The sequence below is a fragment of the Leptidea sinapis genome, chromosome 22 (assembly GCF_905404315.1).
Source record: "Leptidea sinapis chromosome 22, ilLepSina1.1, whole genome shotgun sequence".
Lineage (NCBI taxonomy): Eukaryota > Metazoa > Arthropoda > Insecta > Lepidoptera > Pieridae > Leptidea > Leptidea sinapis.
This window is the reverse complement of record NC_066286.1, coordinates 10,291,548-10,313,883: the sequence shown is the minus strand read 5'-3', so window position 1 is coordinate 10,313,883 and position 22,336 is coordinate 10,291,548. Positions and strand designations below refer to the sequence as shown.

General features: G+C 37.0%; 1 protein-coding gene across 1 annotated transcript in view; it reads right to left on the bottom strand.

Annotated features, from left to right (window-relative positions):
- The window catches only part of LOC126970794 (ankyrin repeat and LEM domain-containing protein 2 homolog), a 33,550-nt gene that overhangs the window by 5,230 nt on the left and 5,984 nt on the right, over positions 1 to 22,336 (bottom strand). Inside the window, exons 4-12 of the mRNA XM_050816895.1 lie at positions 18,164 to 18,327; positions 14,836 to 14,976; positions 13,008 to 13,181; positions 8,155 to 8,307; positions 7,355 to 7,527; positions 4,948 to 5,969; positions 3,299 to 3,414; positions 1,685 to 1,833; positions 180 to 311 (exon numbers count right to left, since the gene is read on the bottom strand). Of these exons, the coding sequence (XP_050672852.1) occupies positions 180 to 311; positions 1,685 to 1,833; positions 3,299 to 3,414; positions 4,948 to 5,969; positions 7,355 to 7,527; positions 8,155 to 8,307; positions 13,008 to 13,181; positions 14,836 to 14,976; positions 18,164 to 18,327 (2,224 nt within the window). The remainder of the gene's footprint in view (positions 1 to 179; positions 312 to 1,684; positions 1,834 to 3,298; positions 3,415 to 4,947; positions 5,970 to 7,354; positions 7,528 to 8,154; positions 8,308 to 13,007; positions 13,182 to 14,835; positions 14,977 to 18,163; positions 18,328 to 22,336) is intronic.

Sequence of the window (22,336 nt, the reverse complement as noted above, 5' to 3'; positions counted from 1 at the left end):
GTTTAGATTCTCAATACAGTCGACATATAATTCTCCTACGTATGTATGTGATCTCCTCTTAACGTCTGGACCGATTTTTCTAATTTAACACGTGTGTACACGACAACGTCTGTCGGGTCCGCTAATATAATTATATATATATATATATATATATATATATATATATAGCAATTGTATACCTGGTTCTCTCTTCCGGGGTGTAGAGAGCTATGGTGTGTCTCCAGCGGAACACGTAGGGGAACTCCGTCACGGATATGTCGCAGCTCGATATCGCGTCGTACACCAGCCGATCCATTTTGGTCGGCTCCTCGCTATAACACGATATACAGTATAATGAAAACTAATATTGTATTAATGTAAGTCTTAGACAATTTAGGCTATGGTCTCGTATTTTGCGCCGTACGTGACGCATCCGAATACGGACGCCGCGTCTCTAGTCATTTCGAACCATTGCAGCGTGAAGGTCGTCGCTCGCGTCACACAAAATGATGAGGTTTGATAATGGAAAAGACGAGTTGTTGATTGAATCATGAATCTTATAATGCAGTGCATGATAAAAGTGACAGGAATCATAAAAACAAACACTACCGCACGTGACAGCTCGCGAGTCACGCCAGACGTACCTTTGTAAGCCACGGAATTGAACGTTGACGCTAACACAAAACGCCGCGTACGGCATAAAATAGGAGACCATGGCCTAATACATTTAAATAGACTATTACAGCTGTGAACACGTCGATAATAGCGGCGAACTGTCAACACCTATTGTTAATAACATATCGACGTAGCTTAGCATGCATACAAAAGTAATAAACCTGGCCTGATTTCATCGGTTGTCTAACAGAGGCTCTTTCTAAACGTATAAATGATCTATGATATGAGTTTATTTGTGAAGCTTTCAGGCCTATGATCAAATGGACAAAGAAAAAGAGACGGGCAGCACCGGATAATCAATATTAAAATATGACTTAACAAATTAGAACTCTTCGCCTAAATCGCATTTGTAATTTGTCACAAATTATTTTTTATGCGTTGCAAATAGATTTTAGTTTGCAAATGTGAGTTCTGGCGACATTGGTTCCGATACTAAGGAAGCTTAGAGGCACTTTTGCTTGTTTAAACCATTTGTCACATGTTGCTTGGGCCTTAAATTTGTATCTAGGCCAATAAAGATAAAAAATGCAGTTGTATTTGTAGAACTTGAAATTTCATAATGTTTAATAAAAATTTACTTATTATATTTAAAACTTATTTCAACAATACACAGTACAAACACATTGAACTTTTCACTAAATCCATTCAATTTCACTTAGGTATAAGATATACACAGCACTAATGTTGCACAATACGTCAGCTGTATAGCTACAGATATACCGCTATAAGCATTTCGGTGACGCGATCTAGCGAGATTTCACTAGAAGATCAGAATAGTTACATAACTATATATTATATTTATTTTTTAACTATTTATATATCGCGTGTATATTTACTCATGAGCATAAGCGACCTATAAGATTTTCCCCGACCATAAAGTGTCCAGAGCGGGAAAGAAGTTTACACTTCAAAAATTAACTATTAAGTATGTTTATTTTTTACTGAGGCAATATTGTACGAAAAAAAGATGCAAAATATTCCTTAACACAGTATTTATATTATATTTAAATAAGGTTTATATCAAACATACCCATATATGAACGCCTCAGCAAGAGCTCTATCGGTCGCATCCTCCATCACCTCCTCGTCTTCATCATCACCATCTTCACCACTCTCCGGCGCCGTCACGTACTCTTCCTCGTCTGAATTACCCGGCTCGTCAGAATCGTCTTCTGATATCTACCACAAGTAATTCATCAATCTGGCTATTTAAAGACGTAAAAACGAAATATTTCGATAAAATTTAAACACTGTTATTAACAGAAATTATTATAAAACGAAGGCTATTATTATTTTTTGGTTCACCTGTAGATTATACACTATTACAAAATATTAAGTATTATTTATGGTGTAAACCCAATTACAGGCAAACCGGCATGAATTATTGATTTGCACAAGTGCAAGGGTTGCAAGCTTACAATGAAAAATAATGTATTAAATTGTATGTTTTTTATGACAGTAATGTAATGAAAAATTGAACAAGTGAAAAAAGAAAAAATATTTTTTTTTATATGCAACCAAACCATCTAAAACATTTGCAATGCTCCAGTGATTTATTTTTAAAAGATCACCGTTGCCAACACTCTTAAGATCGCTGGATCGTGTACAAGTCGGTGCCAAGCCAATAGTAGGTACCTACACTCGCCACGCGTGACCTTGAGAGGGATAGCTTTGTCGAACAAAACAGCCCAAGCGTGGAGACGTCATTGATAATTACCGTATATAAATAAATAAAGCTGTTTAAAAAACCAAATCAAATCAAATTCATTAATATTAAAGGCATTAGATTTGCATAAGAGGTGTATTAAATTTAATCTTTATTAAGTTAATTTAGCCTTTGTAGATTTTTTTGTACATGCACTTTTGTCGATAGTTTTGTAAATTAGTCGATACAGCAGATATCGATATGGGAAGCAAGGTCATTCATTGGTTTGGTTGTTGGCACAAAGTTCCTTGAACACCACACTGTGGAGTTGGACGCGTTCCTCTAATTTCGCTGACATTTAAATTCCACAATGTGATTTACGATAAACTTTCACCCATAAAAATATCTTCATATTGCGGAATGGACTTCCCTACCCTATATTGCAATATTTATATGACATGGCTTCCAGAAAAAAAGGTGTGTGCCTGGCTCGAATTAAAATGAAAATATTTTACATATTAAATTTGGAAACAAAATTTATGAACGATGCGGGACTCGAACCCGCGGCCTCTAGTGTTTCGTCTGAACTCTCTTCCACTGAGCTAACCGTTCGAGTGACGTATCGTAAGATAAATCTATAGGCAATACGACATGAGTACCTTCAAAATAAGCGCGTACACCTTCCTTAAAAGCCGGCAACGCTCTTGTGATTCCTCTGGTGTTGCAAGAGAATGTGGGCGGCGGTGATCACTTAACACCAGGTGACCCGTACGCTCGTTTGTCCTCCTATTCCATAAAAAAAAAGGCTCAATCCCAATATTTGCATATAAGGAAGATGACTGATGAAGATGGAAGATTTAGGTTAGGCAAGTATTTTCAAATACCTATATGCCTCAGACCTGAGGAATACAGGCGCAAGCAAAGACTGTTCTTGTGACTTGTGTTGGTTAGTAGATCGTCTGTCCTCTTATCCCAAAGAAAGTCACAAGCTATACATACCTCAGCGGTGATCACCTCACACTTGGATACGTCCAGCGTACAGGTTGCGGCGTTGTCACCTGCCGGGGAGTTGACGCTGATAGCTTGCTCGGTGCAGCTCTGTTGTGCCCCGTCACCTGGATTGGTCAGTCATCAACAATATAAGGCATGCCTGTATTAAAGAGACGATGGCTGGTCTATGCGGTTTAGATTCGTTCGGAAATCTACCTTATAGTTATTATTAACATAAGCAAAAATTTTTTTATGAAAATAAGGGACGAGACGAGCTGGATGTTCAGCTGATGGTAATTGATACGCCCGATACGATTACAATGCAGTGCCGCTCAGGATTGTTGAGAAACTGAAAAATTCTGAGCGGCACTACAATTGCGCTCGTCACCTTGAGACATAAGATTTTAAGTCTCATTTGCCCAGTAATTTCACTTGCTACGGAGCCCTACAGACCGAAACACAGTAATGTTTACACATTACTGCTTCACGGCAGAAATAGGCGCCGTTGTGGTACCAATAATCTAGCCGGCTTCCTGTGCATTTGAGCCTCCAACTAGTTTATTTTTAACATAAATCATTGTATTTGTTGGATGTGATTACTAATAATTACAGTAATCACGACCATCATGTTCATCATCACCAGCTTCGACAATTTATACGTCTAAATAGAACCTCTAACTGTTGGGCAACGCATGTCCACAGGCCAGGTTTATTAATTTAGTGTACATGACGACAAGCTACGTTTTACACTCGCGATATGGATGTCACTTTGTTTTAGTGTGCATAAGTTACTGAAAATAGAGGTTAACAGTTCCCCGCTATTTTTTTCAACGTTTTCACAGCTGCCATAGTCTATCTAGACGTATAAATTACTTAAACTACTTTTTTATGGAAAAGGAGGAGAAACTAGCGTACGGGTCACCTGGTGTTAAGTGATCACCGCCGCCCACATTCTCTTGCAACACCGGAAGAATCACAGGAGCGTTGCCGGCCTTTAAGGAAGGTGTACGCGCTTTTTTTGAAGGTACCCATGTCGTATTGGCCCGGAAACACCGCACAAGGAAGCCCAAGCTTTTGTTGTTTAATTACGCATTTCCATTGAACTATTTCTGTGACCATCACACTTAGGCACGTGCATTTTCGCTCGTAATTCAAAGTGTATTTATTAAAATGCTATAATTTAGTAAGTTGCGAGTATTTTTTGCTTCAATTGATTCAAAATAATGACAATACATTTATTGACATTTTTTTTCTCAAAACTCAACTTCTCTAAAGTGGTTGTAAATGGTAAAATGTCAATTTTGATCTAAATGAGTATATAGGATTAGATTTTCTTCAATTGCAAATAACAATTTGATAGATGAAGTATATTATATTATGTTGATGCTTTGTTTTTTACAACTCTTGAATACAATTTATTGTAATTATTTGAAGAAACTCTTTTTACTGCTTAGACTGAGTGTCAAAATAAATTTTAAAAGTAAAGAACTGAGAGTTCAACAAAGCATACAAGATTTTATGACGATACGTCACCCGAATGGTTAGCTCAGTTGGAAGAGCACTGGCGCGGAATGCCTTGGGTTCGAGTCCCGCAGCGTTTATAAAATTTCGTTTTCAAAATAAGTGAAGTTGGCATCAAAATAGTTTCGAACACTCACCAATATCATGATCAAACACCAATCTCCTGATCATACTTTCAGTCTTGGGACTAGTTGACAGTATTGATCGATTCTTCCTAAACGAGGCATTCTTTTTACTATTTCGTTCAAACAATTGGATCCTCCAATCGCAACCACACGAAGAAGCCTTCTCCCATATCTCACTACACTCACTCTCCGACACAGCTGGTGGCTTAGTCACCTCACAATCAGTTAGTTCCTCACACAAATAACTAGAAACACAGCGAACATGTCCATCAATATTGCTCTTACTCCGGCGACTATTGGAATTCCTTTCATCATCAGAACTGAATATATCATCATTTGGACACCGCAGCTTCACTAGGAACTCCACTAAATTATTTATATCATCCAAATCTATTGTTTGCTGTTTAAGTTTGTATATCACTAATTGTGCCAACCGGGAGTGAATTAAAGCAAAATTTATTGATTTAAATCTTTCATCGTCCATATATGTATGAATTGTATTCTGTAAGTGCTTCGCCTCAGATTTTAGAGATTCACCAGCTACTTCTGGTTCCGCTGTCAGTGAGAAGATCAGGGCATCTGCTATTCTTTTAGCAAACACTTGACAAGTTCTTTCAATACACAGGAGCTGATTAACGGTGTGATTGACTTGAGGAGATGTTTCACCGTTAGCAACAAGTTTGGCAGTCGGTTGACGACATAGTCTTTGTCGGATCGGATCGGTTTTCCTCCAATGCGGACGATCAGATATCGTACACGTTTTCATTGCGACGCATAGCTCCGACATCGGGCTTAACGTCGCGTCACATTTGATGCTATTCTGCGTGTTATTCAAAGTTATCCTGGATAGAGACAGATCGACTGGCGATTGTGTTTTGCAGTTGTCAGTGTAGGCAAATGAATAAGCAGCATCATATTTAGCTTTAAGATATTCTTCGAGCAGTTTCAAGCCCTCTTTGGAACGCAGGTTGGTAAATGTGTCCAAAAACGGCCAGTACTCTTTCCATCCGACATTCATTTGTTCCGCTAGAGTCCTGTAATCAAATATAACTGTGGTTTATTACTCCATGTACTTTATGTAGGAAAAAGATGCGCCGGCAGTTTCAACTGCGTGTAATATTTTTCTTTTACAATACATGTAATGCATGAGAAATAGTAAATTAGTCTCCCAGTTTTTTTTAAATGTACTGTACTGAGGAACAACCATTTAAAGCACGCTGACTCTTTGTTCAAAAGGGTCAATTTCTATCCAAAGATCTGACAAATTTTTTTTACTAATATAAATACTCTTGGTGCTGACAAAGCAAACGGTTAAGACACAGTGTATATATACGCTAAAGCATTATGGAAACTAAGTACGAACAAACGTAATCTGTGTCGGTCTGTTTTAACTTTTTTTTTTCTTATTTTCTGATTGTACTAGGCCTCTGTTTACGGCCTATATGATTATTTATATTAAGCACTTTTAGAAGTACTCATAGATAACGATATTATTGATCTTATTTGAAACTAATTTTGATCTAGGGTTAAAAAACAAGGACTCTTGAATCAAGAACGTTCGAAGGGATAAATGGCGGCTAATATTTCCTCTCAAGGGCTCATTAAGACCAGTTTAATTTTTTTAATCTTCATGTCATAAATATATATCGACAAACATGCATATAAATATTAATAATATGCCAGTTTTAGATAATTTATGATGAAATGCCAATGCGCCGAAAATGTTAATTACATTAACGTGCGTGACAAGCTACGTCTTACATTTGGAATTTGTATTCCACTTTGTCTTAGTGTACGTGTTTTGCTCAAAATAAAAAGGCATAAAAGGCATTTATTTTCTCAAAATTGATTCGTTTAGAATTCTTTTTGATGTCATTTCTAATAATTACTAGATACTACTAACGCTTCGGAAACAAATGGCGCTCTGAGAGAGAAGAAGCGGCGCAAGAAACTCCCCTAGCATTCTTTTTTTGCGCTCTTTTCAATAAAAATATACAATATTGTACAGTCATTTCTATCGCTATAAAGAAATCATAATCTAGTCCCAGGCTGTCCTTACATTTAGATATTCAGCAGTGGAGTAATAGGATTTACGACAGAGCCATTTTTTTATAAAACATTTAAATTTATTTATAGATAATGCCTGAACAGTGGCAACTGGGACTTTATTATAGAAGTGTATACATTTACCCTTAAAGCTATTATGTATCTTATGAAGCCTACTAGAATTAGTTACAAGCAATCCCTTATTTCTAGTGTTATAATATATAGAGGTTAACAGTCAATCTCAATTTTTTTCGACGTTTTCACAGCTGTTAGTCTATCTAGACTTATAAATGATCTAAGATGCCATCAACGACGATGACGACCAACATGTAAGTGTTCCTAAACAAACTTTTCTATTAAAATGTTATGTTACCTCCCAACAGTTTCCAATCCCTTCGTGATTTCTTTAAGTCTGAAGGTCGGAGGTCTGAGAGAGCGGGGCGGAGTCCTCCACAGTCGCCGGAACGATTCCGCGTCCCTCTCCTCCATGGGTCCAGCGAACGCGCGGATCTCATACCGTGGGGATAACGGGTCCTGGTTCAACTCCTAAAACGATTTTTATTATATTAGCATATTATTTGTTAAGTTTTTCGTAATTTAGTCTTTGGAACTATTTTAATTATATTTCACATATACTACATCTAACAACATCAATGTTATTAAATTTTACAATCAGATTGAAGATCTACTTAAAAATTCGGAAAAGAACTTATGGTCAGGCAAGATATAGATGGACTGGAATATCTGTCACACAGAGGGCGAGAGGGGAGCATTTTTATAAAAATAAGGGACGAGACGAGCAGGACGTTCAGTTGATGGTAATGGATACCCTACCCATAACAATGGAATGCCGCTCAGGATTCCATACAAACCCAAAAATTCTGAGCGGCACTACAATTGCGCTCGTCACCTTGGGACATAAGATGTTGAGTCTCATTTGCCCAGTAATTTCACTAGCTACGGCGCTCTTCAGACAGAAACACGGTAATGTTTACACATTAGTGCGTCACGACAAAATAGGCGCCGTTGTGGTACCCATAATCTAGCCGGCTTCCTGTGCAAAGGAGCCTCCCTCTGGTAAAAGTGCGAGTAGTTGTGGATTGTGCGGAGCTAGGAAGAGTTAGTTAGCAAGTCCCATCTAGGTGACTAACTAACTAACTAACTGATACTAACCGGCGGCTCGGCGGGTGTGAAGACACGCCCCACAGTAGGCGGGGCCGACCCGTCACCTGCGTGCCACACGGGCACGTAGTACCGCTCGCTCAGCATGCGGGCAATGTTCGCTGACGTCACCGCACCGCACTCTGGCACGCGCTGGCATATTACCTGAAATTCAACACATGTTTCAATTCATCGTTCTCAAGTACAGTTAGCGCGCGAGTTGAATGGAAATTGAGCGCGAGTTGAATGCAGTCGGGGACTATGGTAGAGAGCGGGAGCAACTCCCCCCGCAGTCCACACGCTTCGCCGCGCGTTCCTACAGTCAAAGTTCTTTATTTGCCAGAAACATTCGAAAAGTAAAGTTGTTATATATTTAAGAGCAGGCAATATATGTTTCGTTTTGACAGACATGCAAATATTATTGTGATTTCGCTTCACACTATTATAAACCTAACACAATCAATAATTACGTCTACTTTTAATTTTACCAACGTAAAGCCGTAATACCTACTTGACCCTACAATACACAATTACTAGTTATTTATGCAACTGTTGTGTAATAAGGGGTATTAAAACAAGAATATGGATTTATAGAAAACATAGGAGTGTTGTTGTGAAATTACAACATTACAACACTCGTTTGGATGATGTAATGGTTATTAGAACATTGGGTGTTTTAATGTTGGCAATAAGCTAACTGTTTCAGAATCTTTAATAGAGGATTTAAAGCATGGGTGTAGATAAAATAAATAACAGTGTAGTGCTGTGCCGTCCTTGACAGTCATCTTACACTTACCGTGCTATCGCGTTAATACTAAAGGTACGATAAATAAAAAAAAACAAGTTTTTATTCATCGCCACGCACGAGAAATGGCGAAAAATGATTTGGGCATGTGTGTTGAAGAAAGGCAGAACAAACATATGAGATTTGATTATTAGGTTAAAATGGGAAACCTTTATGCAGAGAAATGCTTTAAGGACTGTGCAAATTTCATCCCACGGTACAGTCACCGACTAGTGTGGCGATTCAATGACAATCACAATGTATTCATATATATAAGCTTGTTAAATATTTAAACTTAATGTTATTTTATAACAATGCATTTATAAAAGAACGATTTAAATAAAATATTCTCAGTCAAATTTATCGGCAGACTCATGATTAGGTATAGTTGTAAATTATAATTAGGTCACAGCACTATCCATTCACATTCCTGAACTCCGCAATCAACTCGCGCGATATCTGTATTGACGCTTCATTTTCTTCTATCACACTTTCACTTTGCAAAAATAATATTTATTTATTATTCACAATTAATAACGTAGTGTGCCATATGAAAATATATCATGCTTAATCATATTGGTAATATTTTTTTTATGGAAAAGGTGGACAAACGAGCCGCTCACATTCTCTTGCAACACCTGAGGAATCACAGGAGCGTTGCCCGCCTGTGTTGTATCGTCCCGGAAACACCGCACAAGGAAGTTCATTCCACAGCTTTGTAGTACGTGGAAGAAAGCTCCTTGAAAACCACACTGTTGAGGACCGCCACACATCCAGATGATGGGGATGATATCCTAACTTGTGGCGTGTCGTACGAAGGTGGAAATCGGCGGCAGGAATCAGGTGAAACAGCGCTTCGGAACACTCCCCGTGATAATTGCGGTAGAAGACGCACAATGAAGCGACGTCTCTACGCAACGCCAAGTGTCATATCGCCATATTAACTGTATGTTCACGCAGGGACATTCCATATATGCCAAAAGGCATAGCCTACCTACCATGTTTAGAGTCTAATTAATATACCTACACTAGATTCCAAGATAATTCAGATAAATTTAGTTCTTTTACTCTATAATCGAACTTATATTGAACACCCAACCAGTTTTCGTTACGCGATATACTAAATACTCACAGTAGTCAGTTCCGATAAAGTTTACTCAGGCCTAGTAGAATACGTTTAATTTCTATAACAAAATTTATTTGTCAAGGTAATACCACGACCACGACCAGAGCAAAAAATATACAATTACTATGTATATCGTTCTTAACTGTCTGTTAACCATCGCAATTGGACATGTTTAACATATCCGGGGGGCTGTCACGTATTAAACCAACGAAATAAATTATACCTACATTATGATTTATGAGTAATTATTATGACGTGTCTCGTTCGCTTAGTGTCCGAGTTTCAACCTTATTCCGCTCCCATAAGAGTGTTGACATCGCACATGACGTGATTCATGATTGTGAGATATAAAATATGACATTTCCGGAAATAAAAATATATTGTTCACTAATCAACAATGACAGCGCCATTTTTTTAGTTGTTGTGTTTGCGTCATTCGTGTACTTTTACGTGCGTGAATAATTAAGCTAATTACATTAGTTATTTGTTTTGTGTTGATTTGTTTATTGTTAATTATATTTAGTGTTTATATTGGAAAAAGAAGTATCTGTGTGTTTTGTGTTTCAAATAGGTAACTAGTAAGGAATTAAAATATAATGGAGGAATTCCAGTGTCGGGATTGTGGCGAAAATACAATTTGTTTACATAAATTAGGTATGTATCCTTTTGCACAATTTTCGCTCCTAGATAAAATAAAAATTGTTTCTCTTTATAGCAATGCAAATATTACTTTAACTCAACAAAAAGGTAAAATTATGAGATGTTTCAATACCAAGTATAACGAAAAATACACTTGGCTAGCTGGATGCCACCATTCCACTTTATTGTTCTGCCTCCCCTGCTGTTTATTTTCTTCAACGAAAACTGTGTGGAATGATACTGCTTACGGTGACTTGCATAATTTGACAAATCTTGCTAAAAACACGATCAATCTGACAGAACGGCAGAAAAATGTTGGTAAGTGACCTTACATTTATCCTTATAACAGGAACTAAATATTTTAATATTAATCGCAAATACGACTAGTTGGACTTTGAGTGCCTACCGCGCTGGAAAACCAATGCACGCCTGTGTTCACGTAACCAGCGTCCACGTGCGCGCGGAAAACAGAAACCTGTGTGTTATGAATATCTGTGAACGTTTCTGCTGCTTGTTCAATATCCTAGCATTAAGAGTGTTATTATAAAAACGGATGATGTAATGTTGTACTGAATTTCATTACAACACTCGTTTGGATGATGTAATGGTTATTAGGACATTGGGTGTGTTAATGTTGGCAATAAGCTAACTGTTTTAGAATCTTTAATAGAGGATTTAAAGCATGGGTGTTGATAAAATATGAAACATAATAATATGTGTTTTATATTACACTGCGGCGCTTTTCTTTGCCTAACTCCTTACTGCAGTTTTATATTATATTTTTATACCTATTCTCAATTTACTGGGGTAAATATTTTTTATATATATAATACCCCACCAAAGGTTTAACGTGGTAAAAGAATATGTTTTTTCACACCTTCATGAAAAGCTCGCTTTTAGTCCCTGATACGGGGGAGAAAAGCGGCCGATTCCCTCCCGGCAAGACGACTTTTATCCCTACGAGGGACTAAAAGCGAGCTTTTCATCCAGGTGGGGAAAAAAATCGTATGCGCACCACGTGAGATAAGTAGGACATTGACACCCGCGATTGTCAAATAATAATTCGGGGGTGAGAAAGACCTACTTTTCTCCCTAGGTGTAATATACTATTATAATACAGTTGCTCAAAAAGTGGCGTATTGCAGGGACGTATAGCGTTCGGGATGTGGGCTATTACATACTAGAGCTCTTTCTTTACCTTTTCCGAACTCGTGCGTTCTCTTTCCCAACTGTCAAAATAATGTCTATTATAAAGAAAAAACCAACCACGAAGTTTTTATGATTTATGCAAATATTTCTAAATAGAAGCTACTAATTTGTTTCAATATCAGATTTAATGATTTGATTCAATGAGTTAAGTTAGGTTTTATTTCATTTCATCTCATTAAATTTCATTTTCATTTCATATCAATAAAAAAATCTATTGAAGACTTGGCTGTATGGGCATAGTTCCCTTTGCCTACCCAATATTGGCGCCATTTTAATTATGACAATGACAGGCTTTCCGCACTCGTGATGAAATATACTATTCTTGATTAAATAAATGTGAGGTTACATATTATAATGATAAATAAATAATTAATCAATACCCTCTCAGCTCACTACAAGCGAGCTCTAAAAATAAAATTAAACCATATAACACTATAAAATATAAGGGATTACTTCTAATTCTAGTAGGTTTCATAAGATACATGTATACACTTTTATAATAAAGCCCCAGTCACTGTACATGCATTACTATTAATAAATTTTATTGTTTTATTAAAAAATGACTGTCGTAAATCCTACTACTCCACAGCTGAATATCTAAGCGATCAGACAGCCTGAACATGAACAATGACAGTATAATATTGTATATTTTATTAGAAAGAGCGCAAAAAAATAATGCTGGGAGAGTTTCTTGCGCCCTGTCTTCTCTCTCAGAGCGCCATTTGTTTCCGAAGCGGTGGTAGTGTTAGAAACGACATCAAAAAGATTTTTAAAATAATCAATTTTGAGAAAATAAATATTTTTTATGGAAAATGACGACAAACGAGCGTACGGGTCACCTGGTGTTAAGTGATCACCGCCGCCCACATTCTCTTGCAACACCAGAGGAATCACAGGAGCGTTGCCGGCCTTCCAGGAAGGTGTACGCGCTTTTTTTGAAGATACTTATGTAGTATCGTCCCGGAAACACCACACAAGGAAGTTCTTTCCACAGCTTTGTAGTACGTGGAAGAAAGCTAGATGGTGGGGATGATATCCTAACTTGTGGCGTGTCGTGCGATGGTGGAATTCGGACTTTTTATGCCTTCTAATGATTAAAGTTCTTACATCTTTGGGCGTTTGCCCGTGTTTATTTATAGCAGCCTTGTTGCACTGCGGAAATGACGTCAGAACATCCACAACTTCCTCGGCGCCGAACTTGGACGCGAAGTGTAGCGGAGTCTCATTCATCGCCTTGTCCGGAGTGTTGAGGTATAGGTCCAAGAGGATGATTGCAAATTCCTGAAAGCATTTAGGAGACACTAGAATTATTTTTCAAATACCCTGAAATACTTGGTTATAAGAACGATAACCTACTCACTACAACGCAGTCAGAAATAACGCAATTTGAGCTCGACACTTTCAGACATAAGATATTAAACCGTAAGTAACCGTAGTTAACCGACAGTAATTAAATTACATACGACGCTCTTCAAATGGAACCACAAATAGTGCTTGTAAACTTCTTCTTCATAGTATTTTTCTTTGATTAACGCGAGTGTTACGCATTTAAATAAAACACTATTTAAAGGATTAAAACACGTATTGTAAAAGTTACATTTTTATTATTATTATTTTTATTTTATGTAAAAGGGAGGACAGACGTGCGTACGGGTCACCTGGTATTAAGTGATCACCGCCGCCCACATACTCTAGCAACACCAGAGGAATCACAGGAGCGTTGCCGGCCTTTAAGGACGCTCATTCCACAGCCTTGTAGTACGTGGAAGAAAGCTCCTTAAAAAGCGCACTGTGGAGGACCGCCACACATCCAGATATCCTAACTAGTCGCGTGTCGTGCGAAGGTGGAATTCGGCGGCAGGAATCATGTGATACAGCTCTTCGGAACACTCCCCGTGATAAATGCGGTAGAAGACATACAATGAAGCGACGTTTCTACGCAACGCCAAGTTATCCAGCTGTTCACAGAGCACTGGGTCCCGGACAATTCGAGCTGCTATGCGTTGCACGCGGTCAAATGGATCGAGCCTCGAGAGATCGGTCAATACTCCATATGTGGCCGGACCTGCACTTTGTAGAGCGCTTTGAGTTAACCCGACATTTAGTGACATTTCCAGATCACATTTTCAGGAGGACTGCGGTTGAAATAAGTCAATATAGTATTTGTCATAGTTATCATTATGAAGTTTAGCGCCATTCCTTTTCAGAGGTGGTTTTTGCTGTAGACAGATGGTTTTTGGCAAAATTTACTGACAGTGTCCTCTTCTTTTTTAGTAATGTGTAGATTTGGGTTTTAATTTGGAGATTATTGGATCCCAAGTGTTAGAATATTTTAGACAGTCTTCTCTATTGAAATTTGGGTGTTTTTTTATTTCAATGGCTTCACGTACCAGTCTTGAGAAAAATCTATTCTCTTTTGCTAAAACTTTTGGTTGTTCGAAGCGAATATAGTGGTTTGTACGGTCTGTTATCTATACATATAAAAATGAATTGCTGTTCGTTAGTCTCGCTAAAACTCGAGAACGGCTGGACTGATTTGGCAAATTTAGGTCTTGAATTATTTGTGGAAGTCCAGAGAAGGTTTAAAAGGTGAATAAATAGGAAAATGCTGCTAAATTAAATAAAAACAAATTTGTTTTTCCTTTGATGTGTACATACATAATTTCTATGAGAGAATTTACTGACGCACGGTTTGACAGTTCTGCTGTGAAACAATTTCATTACGACAGCAAGGTGCATGTTTCAATAATAATAATAATTTTTGATGTTATGATATTATATTATTGATAAATTCATATAAAAACATTATTTTATTTATTATATACAGAACAACGTCTGTCGGGTCAGCTAGTATACAATAACACGCGTTTTAATCCTTTAAAAAGTGTTTTATTTAGAATTAGCCACTGTGGTATGTATCGTAAAATACACTTACCTTACACGCTTCAATATCAGTATCGCTTCCATATAGAGTCTGCACAAACTCAGGGTTGCCCACGCTCGTCAAAATCAAATTACAAATGTCGGGGTCCTTCACTTTAGCTGCCACGTGCAGGGCGTTGTATCGCGAACCTTCCTGCATACATACAAAAATATAATAGAGATTTTTATTCAAGAGTTACATCGCTATACAGCGAGGCATAATAATGGCGACATTAAACTAGAGCTATCTAACCTTAATCATAAAAAAAGTGTGTATGTACTTATATATGCACACACGAAGTTATACTTCTTTGGCCTAACGAAGCAAAAATCATTAAAATGATTTATTCCTCGTGCTATTCTACATTTTTAGAAAGAACAATTTTGTTAAAATCTTGCAAAGATGGCTTTTAAATAATTAATACGGCTGTATGGGCTTGAACCCTTTGCCTGTCCTAATAATGGACGAAGAAACCAAAAAAAATAACGAAAGACGCAAACGTCAGAAAATTTTAGGAAACAAATTCAACCTTACTTTTGTGTTATAGTGATGCGCGCGCATCTTAAAATTTCACTCTCATAATTTTTCCATATCGCGCCAAAAGTAGTATAACATCAATAATAATTCTAAAATTTAAAGTAAATAATTGAAATTACGAAATTATCAAACAAAAATAATAAATTGTATATTTAGGAAACAAAATTTTAATCACCTTACGTGGTTCGTATAAGGAGGCACGAAGTAGGTGTCAGTGCTTACGCTAGCTCGCGGGTACTAGATTTCTTACAGGATATTTAGAAATGATATAATGGAAAATTGATTCATTCGGGTGAATTATGTATTTTATTTTTGAATTTTTTTTTATGAATACGGTTAAGTAGTTCTACCCGTGAGTTGTTTTTAATATTGCCATTGTAGAAAAAAGTAACATTCAATTTTCAAATGATATGTTTATTGTTGCAATGCTATTCATTTTGTTCTCATTATCACCCCACTCAATATAACTTTCACAAGAATATTTTAATACAAATTAGCACAAATATATTCATGTAAGGTACGAACTTTTTAGCATTCCGTGTTTTTTTTATGAAAATAATGGACGTGACGATCAAGACGTTCAGCTGATGGTAATTGATACGCCTTGCCCATTACAATGCAGTGCCGCTCAGGATTCTTGAAAATACCCAAAAATTATGAGCTGCGCTACAATTGCGCTCGTCACCTTGAGACATAAGATGTTAAGTCTTATTTGCTCAGTAATTTCACTAGCTACGGCGCCCTTCAGACCGAAGCAAAGTAATGTTTACACATTACTGCTTCACGGCAGAAATAGCCGCCGTTGTGGTACAAATAATCTGGTATAACTGGATATGTGATGTATTCACCATATGAATATCGGTTCCATTGTGTGTGAGTAGAGGATTAGTAAAGTTTGTCGCTCCACTCATCTAGTACTTACAGGTTCCAGATTCATATTCATTTAATGTATTTGAAATGTAACAGCATTTATCGCTAGATTAAATATATAGAAATGGTTTTAATTACAAGGCCGTTTGTAAACTTCTTATCGGTCGATACGCCCTTGACAGACCGGTCGTGTTTGTCAAGAAGTTTCAATAGAAGCAGGTGTAATGCGCCTCACAATTTCCCGCCATCTCTCTCTGTTAGAGGTCTTTCGAGTGCTCTCATACACCCGTGTACACCCACCCCGTGTTCGCCCACAACAGACTTAATCTGATCGGTCCATCGCATAGGTGACCTTTCAGGCGGTCTAATGCCTCCTATTTTACCCTCGACGACAAGACGTTTTATGGACTGGCTGTTTCGTCCCGATAAGTGTCTTAAGAAGGTTTTTTTTAATGATAATAAGGGACGAGGCGAGCAGGACGTTCAGCTGATGGTAATTGATACGCCCTGCCCATTACAATGCAGTGCCACTCAGGATTCTTGAAAAACTCAAAAATTCTGAGCGGCACCACAATTGCGCTCGTCACCTTGAGACATAAGATGTTGTCTCATTTGCCCAGTAATTTCACTAGCTACGGCGCCCTTCAGACCGAAACACAGTAGTGCTTACACATTACTGCTTCACGGCAGAAATAGGTGCCGTTGTGGTACCCATAATCTAACCGGCATCTTGTGCAAAGGAGCCTCCCACTGGTGAAACGAGTGGTGGTACGAGTATCAGGGATTGCACTATGCAAGATAAACGCTGTTTAATTTTTAGTTGCTGCAATATCGAAAAGTTCGTACGATATTCAGTCCGCGATACACGAAGCATGCTTCTCCAGCACCACATTTCCATAGCGTCTATCTACTTCTTTTAACCTCACAACTCTGTCTAATGTCAGAGTTTGGCGAGTCAACACCTCCTGAGGATGCCTCGTGTAGGGGCGAAACACGTGTGGAATTGTTTGAAGACAAATATTGGCGGAATCAACACTCAAGAAAACTCAAAACATTTGGATATCATCTTCTTTTCAACCTCTCGATATGTCCGTTTCAGCGGCATACAAAATATGGGTAAAATTAGCATTCGTATAAGCCTGCAGGTCTTTGCGGCTTTTGTAATATTTCTGTTTCTTCATATTTTGAAGAATATTAAAGAAACTAAGGAATTTTATTACCACCATCTATGTTTGTGTGTGAGTTATTGACACACTTTTTTTACACAAATTATCTTGCCCCAAGTTAAGCATATAAAGCCTGTGTTATGGGTTACAAGAAAACGATATATTTAATACAATATACTTACTTAAACATACATAAATACAAACATCCATGACTCGGAAACAAACATCCATATTCATCACATAAATGCTTGCTATAATTAAATATATTTCTAATAAAATATATTGCTATAATAGTTATAGTTAGATTAATTTTGATCTATTTCTATTTCTGAATTCATCTTGAATTTGATTTTTTTATAATTAATCCTGGATGGTTCATGTTCGTATGGTTGGACTTAGAAAATGTTGCCAGTGTCGAGATCCAGCTTTTTAATTTTTTTATTTTATTTCGATTAGGCTGGATGGGATGAGTTATTTGTATCAAACAAAGTCACCAGTGGGAGGCTCCTTTGCACAGGATACCGGCTAGATTATGGGTACCACAACACATGCCTATTTCTGCCGTGAAGCAGTAATGTGTAAACATTACTGTGGTTCGGTCTCGGTGACGAGCGCAATTGTAGTGCCGCTCAGAATTTTTGAGCTTTTCAAGAATCCTGAGCGGCACTGCATTATAATGGGCAGGGCGTATCAATTACCATCAGTTGAACGTCCTGCTCGTCTCGTCCCGTATTTTCATAAAAAAAATCTGTTACAAATAATGATACCTGTACAATAGCTGGTGTATTTCCACTGCTCACAAGATATCTAGGATTGCCCCATATTCTGTCCCGGACTGTGTCTATCCGTCGTGCTTCTATCGCCTTCCTCAGCGCCACCATTTCTTGAGGAGATGGCGCTTTGAAAGGATACGGTTTCTCTGCGACAACAGCTGAAAAAGGCGCAACATCTAACTCACCAATTTAAAAAACATTTTTTTTTAATTTTCTGTTACTACGAATATATAAGTCACAGATTAAAAGGCATTATAACTTTATCTGCGGGGCTGGCCCAGTTTGGAGAGTTCTGTAAAGCGTATTTAGACTTTAAATCAAATCAAATCAAAATCAGTTTATTCACGTAGGTCACGGAAATGACACTTATGAATGTCAAAAAAAAAATTCTTATTGAATCTACCGCTACTTCGTAAAGGGTTGAGCTAATGAGAAGAAGTAGCAAGAAACTCATTGCCACTCTTTTATATCAAGATTTACATTTAAGTACATCGATTTACAAATAATTTCAAATTACAATATAATATGTAAAATGTAAAATGATGCAACAGACACACTCAGACTATCCCTACTCTCTATCTATCTACTAGGCTCTGTAAAATTGCTAAATCTTTTAAAGCGTGTTGTGTTATATTTTATAATAAACTCCCAAATTATATTAAAATATTACCTATTAAAAAAATTTAATGTATCGTAAAAAATAAATTAACATCTAAGGCCTATTAAAATGTGAAAGATTATTTGAATGATAAAGATAGTTGGAATTAATGTTCTAAATTTTGTTAATGAATATTGTTATACTCATTTGAATGCTATTGTAACTTTTGTACTTCATCCTGACTTGCACTAAATAACTTATATATATAATTCTTGTGTGCGTGTGTATGTCACTGAACTCCTCCTAGACGGCTGGACCGATTTTAATGAAACTTTCTGTGTGTATTCAGGTGGATTCGAGAATGGTTTAGATTCACAATTGAACTACCTCCTAAACGGCTGGACCGATTTTGATATTTTTGTGTGTTCCAGTGAATTTGAGATTGGTGTGTGTTTACAGGTGGATTCGAAAATGGTTTAGATTCACAATTAAACTACCTCCTAAACGGCTGGACTGATTTTGATGATTTTTTTGTTTGTTTCAGTGAATTTGAGATTGGTTTAGATTCTCAATTCCGCCCATATAATATAATTCTCCTGCTCATGTGTATGTTAGTGAACTGCTCCTAACGGCTGGACCGATTTTTCAAATTTAAAACATGTGTACAGGACAACGTCTGTTGGATACACTAGTCTAATATATAAAATTCTCGTGTTCTTATGAAATTTTGAGCGCATATTGGGTAGGTCTGAGAATCGACATCTATTTTTCATCCCCCTAAATGTTAAGGGTGGTCCACACGAAATTTTTTTTTTTAATTTTATTGGGCTTTTTTTTTATTTGTTTGATTATTGTAAAAAATACATACAACTTCAAATTTTCACCCATCTACGATCAACAGTTACTTTTGTATCGCGACTTTAATATCGGCAATACAACGTTTGCTGGGTCAGCTAGTAACTTATAAAGTTTTACAGTGAATAAAGATTTTTTCGACTTTGACTTATACTTACGTATAACTTAACTGAGTGTGATAAAGTGCAAACTTGACTTTTGCATTGGGCTGTCTAAGCTCAGTATCATTTCTGCTGTCATTAAATGACTATAAAAATGAAATCAATGATTATGATTATCTACCAGTGGGAGGCTCCTTTGCACAGGAAGCCGGCTAGATTATGGGTACGACAACGGCGCCTATTTCTACCGTGAGAAAGTAATGTGTAGACATTACTGTGTTTCGGTCTGAAGGGCGCCGTAGCTAGTGAAATTTCTCGGTAAATGAGACTTAAAATCTTATGTCTCAAGGTGACGAGCGCAATGTAGTGCCGCTCAGAATTTTTGGATTTTTCAAGAATCCTCAGCGGCACTGCATTGTAATGAGTAGGTCGTATCAATTACCATCTGAGCTGAACGACCTGCTCGTCTCGTGCATTATTTTCATTAAAAAAATATGCTAAGCGTACACTTAGGTAAGTTTTATGTAAGTAAAGTCTGAGCAGTCTTAGTACGCTGTACAGATCTCAGCCTTGAACACGCGTGCTATTTTTAATTTAACGCTCTAACATATTATTTGGTTGGGTAACGGACACCAGGTGAGTAACATCCAATTTAGCTGTATATATTTTGTTGGTAGCGGCGACTGGTTGCGCCACCGTGGTGCGCCGATGAAATATGGCGTTAAGGAATTTATAAAGAGGCCACGCTGCCACTTTATGACAACAGCAAGAAAAGACCCGGTTATGTTATTAGTCAATTTAGTTTCGACGATCTGGTCAAGATCGCCGGAATACGTTGGATGAGGGCAGCGCAGGACCGATCGTCGTGGAAATTTTTGGTGGAGGCCTTTGTCCTGCAGTGGACGTTTTCCGGCTGATGATTATGTTATTAGTACTAAATAAAGTTGAATTTATATTTGCCTTGTTCCTTATATTTTCCCAATAATAACTTTCCTTGTTGCATTATAGTTTGTAATATAAATAATGACGCGCAATTGATAAGAAAGGCCAGTGTACTACTTGACAATCTTATCAAGTAATTTATTCAACTATGATATATATGAAAGGTGCCTCGAGTGTTTAATTCCAATGATCAAAGTTTCCTCAAGACAATAAAAGCTGATAAGTTACCACAACTTTAAGATAGAGTCGAAGCCTTTGCTATTCTGATACCATATACAAAAATACATTGAATGTTGACTGAATTATAAAACTATCCTATCGTTTTAAAAGGAATCCAACTTAATTTGCTCTTCTGTAATCAGTCAGTCAATACAGGATCTTAATTCAAGCCAATTAAACAACTGTGATGTTTTCAATCAGTGGCAGGTTCGAATACCATACACAAGAGAGGTCCCAGCACTGTACCTTGGGAAACTCCTACTTTAATTTCATTGAATTAAATTTCTTCAACTGGAATAACATATGCCTCAATTCAGACTTTTAGCCCGCAACTTCTTCCGCAAATACATAATCACGCAACCTTGGAATATCTTGATAATTTCGTGATAGGTGTGTATGAAAAATTTCATGATTAGCAATGTAGTAAAGGCGTTAAAGAAGAACAAACAAACTCAAGTAATAGTAAATATTTTGAATGTTGTTTTGCACTATTATCTTTTGAACGCGTATAATAATGAGTCTAGGCTGAAAAAAATTTAGCTGTGCTCACTACCTACTTATCATCATAAGAAATTAATCCAAACATTTCGGAATATCTGAAAATTTGAAATTCCTAAACAACATGTGATTGCGTTTAGGATTGACTTTATTATAATATTGTGGTATACGTAATGGTATTAATAAAATATGAATTTAAAACCCTTTGTTTTGTGAGTTCCAATGTTATCCTACTTTCCCCCGATTCATTTAATTCGCTTAAATAAACAGACCTTAATCTTGAAAAAATTCTAAATTTAACCAATATATTGAAATTTCAAACGAATATTGGCAATAAGCAATCTATGTAAATAAAATTATAGAGGTTTTAACTTGTGCGCGCATCACGAAAAGGTACTGAATATATTTAAATTAAGCCTCCTTTTATCTCTCCTTTAAATTAAGTATCCTTAGTTTAACTTACTAGAGATAGACAAATCTATCCTTTTACGCTTACTTACATTTCAATAGCCTATCGAAATAAAGCATTGGACTATAACTACATTTTACATTACTATGGATAAAAAAGATCTCATTAAACGGTGACAGCAATGAATCCGTAACTAAGAGATACGTTATTGAAAAAAGGCGTAAGTTTCATTGGTTATCTAAAAATAATAAAGCGATATCTTCATTTAATATAAAGTTAGCAAAGTTTTAAGAGACAACGCTTTTTATAAGTACTACGTGCTCAGTCAGGTGTGTACGCGGACGAAGTCGCGGGTATCAACTAGTCTACTTTATAGTAGACTGCTTATGCAGATATTCTGTGAGGTTTAGTCGGGTCATGTGCATCCTCCAGCGATGACAACTACTCTTTGTGTTTATATGATACACATCATAGGACGTCTGTCCTCTTGAGATGTTTATGATAGATCCACGTAGTAAGACTCGCCGCACGGACTATCGACAAAA